Genomic DNA, 10,522 nt, shown 5'->3' on the forward strand with positions numbered 1-10,522 from the left:
TGTGGTTTCAAACTAGTGCCTCATGGAGTGGCGAGCTGCTCCCAGTAAGTGCCTAAGATCTGCAAATGCTTTTGTTATGAGGGTAAGTTTCAATTAAATTTGCATATGAAGATAAGTTACATGATAAATTATATAGCATTTCCATGACTAATTGATAAGGGCACCCTCTTAAAAAAATGTTTTTTGAATTAGAGTCTTTAAAGAGAAATTAAAATAATTTCTAGAATTTGGGTTATTGAATGTAGAGAAAACCTCTTTTATTTGCACATGGGAAAGATTTGATGCCAGAATATGCTGCTTCTCATTCTGCTTTCATTTTTTCACACTATTTTGCATAGAACTGATTGTAAGTTCTTGACACTAGTTTTTATTGGTTTTGTTGGTTTATTAGATTTTTTTTACAAATGCTGTGTTCAAACAAGAGCACACATACCATTTTTGTGGACAGCCAATAACTAGTTTCTGAGCAGCTAATAACAGAGGTAATGAGGTCAGTAGTCAAGGCCTCTGATTATTACAAACCCAGAAACTTTTAATCCTAGTTTTTCACAATTAACATAAGATAAAGTCCAAATTGCTAGAGTCTCTGTGCTGTAGAACACGATCTGTCATTCAAGAATCATATTCCAGAAGGGACAAGCTAACCCATAGTTGAGCGCTGGACTTCAGATCCATACAGCATGCAATAGGTGCTCAGCCATGGATCTACAGCTGTGGTCTGCGTTTTTCACCATGGCTTTCTGCATCTGCTCAGTGATGAGGTGCTTAGAGCACATTATCACACCTGTGAGGATGTACTTCCTCATCAGTCCCGAGAGGAAGATTCACAATGGAGAGGAGTGCAGGATGTGCAAATTTTTACTGAGACATAAGTAGCTAAAACATATAGTCTTTCAGTGAATGTGAAGTGCAGGATGGCAGTGTGTCTAAGCAAGTCTTTATTCCAGTTCTTCACACAGTTTTTGTGAAGGTATTCTATGTGTCTCTTCACTCTCCTAAATCAGGGTTTATATTAGCAGCTTGTGGGAATATAATGTCTCTCATCAGTGTCTGGCACATCCTGTTCCTTGGTGCTATATATGTCTCTTGGATGATGGTCCTCCTGTGTGCCCCATGCACACCTTGCAAAGCCATATGCACCACCACCTCACGGGGGGGGGGGGGGTGCTGCTCTCTTTCTGGCCTGGTAGGGGTGCTTCAGAGGCACTGCCAGTTTATGGCACATGGCCTGTCACATCTTGAAATGAATATCCCACTGCTGTTCATGCCATGGCTAGAGGACTGTGTGCTCCCATCTGTGGAAGAAGATGAATTGCCTTGATTACATCAGCTGCACTATTCCACAGCTCCTCTCTGGTGAATTGAGGGCCCAGAGCTACAGTCCTCAGGTGCCGCTATGCCAGATGCTAAGATGTTCTCCTGTGTGACCTCAAGTTGGTGTCTTCCTTTGCCCAATAATTCCTTTCTTGCCCTTTCCCAGCCCTAGGATCATCTGCCTGCTGCAGAGCATGTTCCAGGTGACAAGGAGTGCTGGCAGGCAGCCCAGGGGTGTCATGTACCCCCAGATGCTGATGGAAGGGCTTCAGACCCTACCCCAAGGTTTGGGAAGCAACCTGAGGGCATGCTGCAGCAACCCTGTGTATCTGCCTGCTCTGCCCTGCCATGACTGCAGGATTGGAGATGCTACCAGTGTGGCCTCAGCATTCCAGTGATGAACACCACTGACAGCACAGTTTTTGTTAGTCCTTGGTTGTTTTTTTAACATTTTCTTTTCCCTAAAATACATCAGATTTGCTCCAGCTCCAGTGCAGGAACGACTCAGCTGCATGGCCAGGAATAACTCCATCTACGTGGTTGCAAACATTGGGGACAAGAAGCCATGTAACTCCAGTGATCCCAACTGCCCCAGTGATGGTCGTTATCAGTACAACACTGATGTCATCTTTGACCCGGAGGGGAAACTGGTGGCTCGATACCACAAGGTAAGGTGGCCTTGGAGAGTCAGGAGCTCTTTTTTCCACTACTTTCAAAATATCTCAATTTGGCAAGAGAATTAAATGCCAGTCATTTTCTCATGGCATATTTTTGCTTGTGTTTATAATTTAAAAGAATCTCCTTCTTGCTGTGAAGTCTTGACTCAAAATTTGCTTTGCTGTCATGCTTCTCAAAACAGACTAGAATGAAAAATGTTTGTTCAGGTCCAATTTAGTGGTATATGGCTTTGGTTGACTTCCTCACTTTGTTAACTCCCTATTGCTGGAAATACTGCTGCTTAAGCAGCTTTAGTTTTCAGTGCCAGGTTTTCACCAGACTACCCCTTCATGATCCAGGATTTTTCCATCTGCATCTTGTCTTAGATGAGCAGTCTGATTTAAGAAAGACAGGCCACTTCAAATAGTTTGGTGTTTTTATTTGTTGGTTTATTTGTTTGTTTTTTCCTGATGATGTTTCAGCATAGTTTTTGCTCAATGGGAATTATGTGGACAAAACCATGGACCTAAGCTGGGTGTAAAGTGAGATGAGAGCATTGAAGCATTTGCACCCAATGAAAGTATCTTCTTTCAGTTTTATGTGCCTACTTGCAAGGTTCATCAAAGTTGTTTGGGGATCATGTGCCAGATGTTGTGCTGATGTGTCTAGACTGAAGTCAGTTTTTATTTAGTGCACTTCAGGTCCAGTATTTCATCTGGTTCTTCAGAGGCAATGCCAAGATATTTCTCTGTAAGCAAAATTGGTGAAGGGAACGCTGATAACGTGAGTCTGGTCCCCCATGTGCTTAGACGTTGAGTTACGAGTTCAGTAAACTTGAACCCCTTTTCTGGGTCGGTGCACATGTTTATTGTCCAGGCCACCTGTCATGGCCTAGACACTGAGTTACATGTTCAGTAAACTTGAACTCTTTTTCTGGCTTCGTGCGAATGTTTATTGTCTGGGCCACCTGGAGATTAAAGGACTGGTTTAGTAAACATGAAAGTGAAAGAATAAATGAATGGCTGGAAAGCTGAGAATGTCACAAACTTCGACTTTTCTGGTGGCTGAGATCGTGTGCCTTTCCCCCATCACCACAACTTCTATTTTCTTCTCTGCTCTGCAGTCTCACAGTACCCTCTGACGCTTCCTGCTGGGCCTATGTCCTTCCAGTCCTTTTGTGTATCTCCACACCGAGATCGCCAATCCTGTCTCTTGGCACCAGATCCTCCATGCTTCTCTTCCATTATTTTTCTTCTGTGTGTCTTTCGGGTCACCAGAATTATAAACTAGGTGGGGAGAGCAAAGAGAATTTTCTTATGGGAGTTGCAGGTGACCAACACCAACAGACCTGCAGATATCCAGATGCTTTCCTAGCTAGATGCCAGGGCAATTCATGTCTCCCCATATTCTTCTTTTGGGCATTATGTTGATCACACAATTTTTCCATGACTTCCTACGCATCAAGGCTTCAAACACAGGTCAAAAAACTTCTCTAGCAATTCTGAACAGTTTTAGGGAATGAGTCCAGGATATTGCAATAAGTGCCTTTAACTAGTTTCTCTTTTTTTCCTTCCCCTACAGTATAATCTCTTTATGTCAGAAACTCAGTTTGATTACCCAAAAGAGCCAGAAGCTGTCACCTTTGAGACCCCATTTGGGAAGTTTGGCATTTTCACTTGCTTCGACATCCTTTTCCATGACCCTGCCGTGGTCCTGGTGAGGGACTTGCAGGTAGACACCGTGCTCTTCCCGACTGCTTGGATGAACGTCCTGCCATTCCTGACTGCGATTGAGTTTCATTCTGCCTGGGCTATGGGCATGGGTGTCAACTTCCTAGCTGCCAATATGCATGACACGAGCATGTCTATGACAGGTAATTAATTCTCACTCTGTCTGAAAAATCTTTATGACCATGAATCTTTATTCCCTATTCTGCAAGGTGATTTTGCAGAGGAATATAATGTATTTATCTGGAAGGTGAAGAGTCTATTCATCAGATTTTAAACCTGACAAATACTGTCCCTACTGGTGCAATGCAAGGCACAGCAAAACTTGCGGTGTTTTCTTCTCTCTAGCATCTTATGATTTTCTTTTCTTTCTTTAAATGTCCCTAAGCAAGTAGTAAGTTGCTGCCCCTTCTACCTGAGTAGGAATTTCTGAAATTTAGGCTCTTTTCCTCTCTCCACCTCTCAGTCTGTGAATGAATGTTGAATTCTAAATGTACTTGTAAATGGCATACATGGCTCCATTTATTCTGGAGAAATGAAAGTCTTATTTGTAGCTGTACTTAACAGCTTTAACTTAACAGTGTTAAAACCTATTTTTCAGACCTGTTGCAGTGACACTGCTAAGAAGTCTGCATTTTCTTTTAAGAGTGTAGCACTGATTTTCTAGAGCTTAACTTATGAGATGGTATACTTCATCTGGGCCAGCTCTTCGCTGAGCTGTGAAACCACAGTATTGGCTTGGGGCTTCTTATTTGAAATGAATGACAGGCTACTTCTCCTTGTACTTTTTATGTGGCTCCTTGGCAGTGACGTGTATGACAGATCTTCGATTTTCCTCTGTTGCTTGGCACTGGTCAGATATGAATTCCCCACATGGGGAGGAGTCCTCAGCCAGAGTAAATGGGGTCGGACAGCTGCTATCTCCTCCTGGATTCACCAGGACAGGCCTGTGATATTTACCTGTGTTATGTTTTGGATGGTCTCAATCAGCAGATGGTGTCCTTTGACATCAATTAGCTGAGAATAAAGGAATTCTCAAGGAACTCTGTAGCATAGAGGAGAAAAGAGGACTGGGGAGACCGTAAACACAACTATAACATAACATCCTCTGCCTGAGCAGACCTCACCCATGGACATAAATGCTATTCTTTGCCAAAGCATGAGCTCTGTGTACTGAGTTACTAGTAGTTACCTTTGGTGATACTAAAATTTCTGTAATATTTATGAAATAGCAGATAAGCTAGCAGTAGGGACAATTAAAAGGAATATATGAATTTTTAAATTCTTTTTGGACTGAGTGTTATGCTCTCCTCAGGGAGCGGCATTTATGCACCAGATGGAGCCAGAACATATTACTACAACATGAAAACTGAGGATGGTCGCCTCCTTCTTGCTGAACTAGATTCACACCCTCGCTTTTCTCCTGCCTCCCCACCTGCTGTCAAGTGGAGCTCATATTCTTTGAGTGTCAAAGGATTCTCACTGAATTACTGTGATTTCAGTGGACTCATCTTCCATGACCAGTTCACTCTCACTGAGCTCACTAAGCCTGAGGGGAATGTCACTGTCTGCCAGAAGGATCTCTGCTGTCACTTGAGCTACAAGATGGCAGGGAAACGAGAAAACGAAATTTATGTGCTGGGTGCTTTTGATGGGCTTCATGTTGCTGAAGGACAATACTATCTGCAGGTAATGATTCCCTGGAGGGGGAGTACTTATTTTAGGAAGCTTCTTTACAGGGAGAAACCTTCAGCTCTGTGGGGGAAAAAGACAGTGCCTTTCTTGTATGCTGGAGTCCTGGTGTCCTATTTGTTAGCAATGAGAAGTAGTTGCTAAAACATCTAAGTCTGTTTACCTTTGAATCCACCAAATACAGCAGAGAGGTCACTAAACCTCTTTTAAGTCCCCAGAATGCACTCACTATTTTTTGAGGTGTGCAGTATTGCCTAAATTTAGGTCCTTTTCTGTGGCTATCTGCAGTAAGTGTTCTGAATCTCCTCTGTATACTGCATCAGTTGCAGTTAAAAATCAGTTAACTGTATCTGTCTTTATGAGACACTCTGGTAATATAAAGCCACAGAAATGTTAATTTTTTGTCATTACTCAAATCATGGCAATGAAGTTTACTGAAATGGCATATGCCTTTTACTGGAAATGTTTACTCTTCCTCTTTTTTAATCAAATATTTGGGAAGACAGTGAGTTACATCCTGGTTGAATTTGCTTAAAACCATATTGGAAAACCTTCTTTGCCTTCATAATTAAGTTATTATGCCAGCAGATGATTCTTTTTATAGTTACTTCTGTCTGTCAACGCAGCCTTTGCATATCAGGTGGTACAGACTCCAGGATACGGGGGTAGGTCTTTGCCAGCAAACAGCTCATCTAATACACTTAAGAAAGTAGCTTGAATAAACTTAGTTCTTGGTGAGCTCACTTGGAAAATCTGTTTCAGTGATTGAGGAAGCTGCCAGATGGTCTCTACCAGTACTCAGTTTTCTAGAGAAGACAGGAATATCCATTCTTCCTTTTCCCCTCAGTATTTTTTTCATTTCCTCAGAACATAATGAGAGAATTTTATTCTTAATTTCTCTGCTTATTTGCATTTCAACGCAAAAACACATTTGCTGATGAATAATACTGCTGATGTTTGCAAATACAGTCCTTCTATCCCCCAGTATTTGACAGAAATAGAAAAACTCCTCCAACACCTGTCAGCAAAACCAGACAGCATCCTTTGAATCTTCACAGGAGTGCTAGTCCTATTTCATATTTCTTCATGACATCCATAAACATTAGTCAGCTGGATGATTAGCCCTAAGGACAACAGGAAACTGTTGCCATTCCTAACTTCCTCAGTGTGCTGCAACTGCTAACACAAAGCTGTAACAGAAGATGCTAACTTCATCACCTTGACATACATTCACCAGGAGTTGGATAAAGAACATAAAATTCAGATTTCCCATGGACTACCAGGCCATCCAATGAATTGTCATTAGCAATATGCACAAATACCAATAAAAAGGCCTTTGTATACACTTGCACAAAGTACCCATGAGGAGAACTTTGTCTCGTTTGCCTAAAATTTCCATTCACAAGCTCACCTTACTAAGACATGTGGTAAAAGAACCTTCAAGCGAAACAACTGGCAATTGGAAGAATTCATGGAAGTGACAGGATTTGGCTTTAAGGATGAAATAAGGTTCTCTGTCAGCACTTATGTCAGAAATGGGTTATTTCTGACTACTAAGGCAATGCAGATCTGGAATAACCCCAATCAGATCAAGGTATGAAAAAATAAGCTACTACTAATAAGGAGTCACTTACAGATTATGAAAAAGATCCTGTGACGGTCACCTGCTCCAACACACACTAGCTTTGATGACTCAAGGCCAGAGTGTTTCCGTCTTGCCAACTATGTTGTCTTCTCCTCCCTGCAGACATGCACGCTGCTCAAGTGCAAGAGCACAGATCGGAACATGTGTGGGCAGCCAGTGGAGACGGCTCAGACCAAGTTTGAGATGTTCTCCCTCAGTGGCACATTTGGCACCAACTATGTCTTTCCAGAAGTCTTGTACAGCGGGGTGCAGCTGGCCCCCGGGGAGTTTGAGGTAATGGGACATCCTGGAGCTGTGTCATGCTAGGCTCTCTGAGGGATAGTAATGGAATAAACTGTCTCAAAATACCCAGAGTGAACTTGCTCATAGTGAATAATCAGATCTATTAAATACCTTTTAATGAAGTCACTAGTTCACAGAATCACAGAATCAAAGAACGTTAGAGATTGGAAGGGACCTCAAAAGATCATCTAGTCCAGTCCCCCTGCCGGAGCAGGAACACCTAGATGAGGTTCCACAGGAAGGCGTCCAGGTGGGTTTTGAATGTCTCCAGAGAAGGAGACTCCACAACCTCTCTGGGCAGCCTCTTCCAGTGCTCTGTCACCCTCACTGAGAAGAAGTTTCTTTTCAAATTTAAGTGGAACCTCCTGTGTTCCAGTTTGTGTCCCTTACCCCTTGTCTTATCATTGTTTGTCACCGAGAAGAGCCTGGCTCCATCCTCATGACACTCACCCTTTATATATTTATAAACATTAATGAGGTCTCCCCTCAGTCTCCTCTTCTGCAAACTAAAGAGACCCAGCTCCCTCAGCCTTTCCACATAAGGGAGATGCTCCACTCCCTTAATGATCTTTGTAGCCCTACGCTGGACTCTCTCCAGCAGTTCCCTGTCCTTCTTGAACTGAGGGGCCCAGAACTGGACACAATATTCCAGATGCGGTCTCACCAGGGCAGAGTAGAGGGGGAGGAGAACCTCTCTCGACCTACTAACCACCCCCCTCCTGATACACCCCAGGATGCCATTGACCTTCTTGGCCACAAGGGCACAGTGCTGGCTCATGGCTAGTTTCAGTAAGAGATACTGTCTGACATACCTTCTTCCTGTTTTGTTACGTCTTTCTGAGCTCTTGTCATGGGTACTCTTTTAATCATGTCCTTCTTTTACCTTTTTCAATCAGGTATTGAATGATGGACGCTTGATAAGTAAGACAAGACCAACAAAACCAGTCGTCACTGTGACACTTTTTGGACGGTGGTATGAAAGGGATCATCTGAAACAAGACCCACAGCCACCAGCCTTCCCATATTACCATAACTGAAGCTATGCACTATTAATCTTATGTCCAAATGAGATATAACATCCTCTACTACAATTGCAATTATGTTTCTTCTTTCCAGTTGCCCAAATTTCTTATCAATGTGCTTTCTTTAGCAACAATGCAGCAATATTATTTTATTGGTACCATTTATTAAGAAGTATCTATTTCTGTAGAAGATTGTAATCTATAACTGCTGTTTTTCATCTATAATTATTGATGCAAAACAGCAGTTGTTTTTTTCTCTCTGTTTTCTAGATTTTTATTTTTCTAGCCCTCAGAAAACCTGTATTGTGGGCCAGAGGATATATTCTTATTAAAATAGCATTGAATATTTTAAAATTGCAGATTATTATGAGACAAGTAAATAATACAGTGAAAGAAGTGGTTTGTGGCATCTCTATACAAAAAAGCTCAATAATGCTTTTTCTCTGATATACAACTACTGATGCTGACCTATGCAAGCCTGCTCTTTTACCCCACTTAAACATTTTTTTTCCTATTTGTGTTGCCTTGCTTTTTTATTGCCTTTATGCCATTGGTACATGTGGTACATGGCAGCACAGAACAGGGCATCGTGGAAGCTGAGCAAGGACTCCCCACTGAAGAGCTAATCCTGAAACAAAATCTTTCACCACTTCTTGGTCAGAACTCAGCATGAATCATCATTTATTTGAAATCTCTATTGAACCAAAACTTGAAGTTGAAACCTCCAAGTATTCTGCTTGCCAGTTCTGAACAACGGCCTGTCAACACCTGCATAGGATGCTATTCCATGCTGGAACTGTTTGCACCCAATAAAGAAGTCACTGAGTGAACTGGTATCATATAGCAGTTCCTCCTTCCCATCTTCACTATTTCTTTCTGAACATATAATACCAGCAAGATTTGTTCTTTGCTCCTTCATGACAATGCTGGGTGGTGCTGCCCTGCAGATGAATTTCCTGTAGGAATTAGGGTGTTTGGATTTCTACTTAGGACAAGATACTCTTAGTGAGAAGATACTGTTCACATCTTGGCTTCCTCTTCCTTCCCAGTGACTTGTGCTTTGTTGCTGCTGCTGGACCCTAGTGACCTTCTTTCAGCATAGCAGCATATAAAGATATGCATGTTCTGTGGCTGTATCTTTAAGAGTGGTTAGAGACCCCTATTAGTCTAATTTATCCTTCCTTTTCACCACACTAGGACCATTCCTGATCTCAGCATGGTGCTCTTAAGGTCCTCAGTCCTATGTACTTCTGTTACAGGGCTGGTGAGATGTTGGGAGTACAAATACTACCCAAACTCCAGCACTGATTGTCACTGCTGTGCATCATACGACCTTTCCTGTTTTCAAATGTAAATAGATACTCACACGTGACATAACACACTGTCATGTCTTAACATAATGACATGCTGATCAAAAGCCTTAGACAGCATACTCTGACTCATGGAAGCTCAACATTGCTGCTAGAGCCACGCTCTTTTAAAACCTTGTTCACTGTTGGAGTCAGTCACTGTCCGACCACAGACTGATCTCAGTCCAGCAGGGCGTTATCTGGTGTGATCCTCCGTCCCATGGGTACTTGTCCACGAGAACCTGATGGGTGATACTGCAACTGCCTCCCAGGGAAAGGATCTGGATTTAAGGGAGGCTGTGGGATACAAGGAGGTCTCATCTTGCAATGCAGAAGGGATTCAGCAGAAGCATGTGGCCATCCTTGGAGCTGAGAGGAGGCTCATTCAGGATTGTTCAGTGCTGAGACTAGTCCTCTGGTCAAGGGAATGCAAAGCTGTATATGATCCCAACCCTGAATCTGGTGAGTATCTTGAATTCAGGTATTGTTTCAAGACCGTTGTGGTTTGCTTTTGGTTTAGGTATATAGTTTAGGTATATAGTTTAGGTATATTTGTATGTTGAGTATTTTCGTACTGGCATACGATTACTGGCATAAACCATTGTGGCACTAAATTCTTTTTGCTGCAAAGATTGTGTAACATTTATCATTGTGAAATGTCCTATTTTGTGAAGTGAGTCAAGCATATATAAAGTAATCCTATGCAAGTCTACCCATTATCCACATACCAACCCAGTCAGTATAAAGACAAGCAAGTGTGTAACCACTGATAACAATAAACACTTTGAGGGAAGCTTAGCAGAAAAATCACAGAATCTTAGGAGTTGGAAGGGA

The 10,522-nt window shown here is 42.2% G+C and overlaps 1 protein-coding gene across 1 annotated transcript; it reads left to right on the top strand.

Moving 5' to 3' along the window:
- Positions 1 to 1,789: 1,789 nt before the first annotated feature.
- On the top strand, positions 1,790 to 8,455 carry LOC104534652 (pantetheinase-like; the record flags this gene model as incomplete). The annotated part of the gene is made up of 5 exons (XM_010193678.1): positions 1,790 to 1,982; positions 3,553 to 3,844; positions 5,014 to 5,387; positions 7,138 to 7,308; positions 8,214 to 8,455. Coding segments are annotated over 5 exons (1,171 nt in total), but the record flags the coding sequence as incomplete, so codon positions are not given.
- Between the last annotated feature and the right edge of the window lie 2,067 nt (positions 8,456 to 10,522).

This window comes from Mesitornis unicolor, unplaced genomic scaffold (assembly GCF_000695765.1).
Source record: "Mesitornis unicolor isolate BGI_N332 unplaced genomic scaffold, ASM69576v1 scaffold45221, whole genome shotgun sequence".
NCBI classification, from domain to species: domain Eukaryota; kingdom Metazoa; phylum Chordata; class Aves; order Mesitornithiformes; family Mesitornithidae; genus Mesitornis; species Mesitornis unicolor.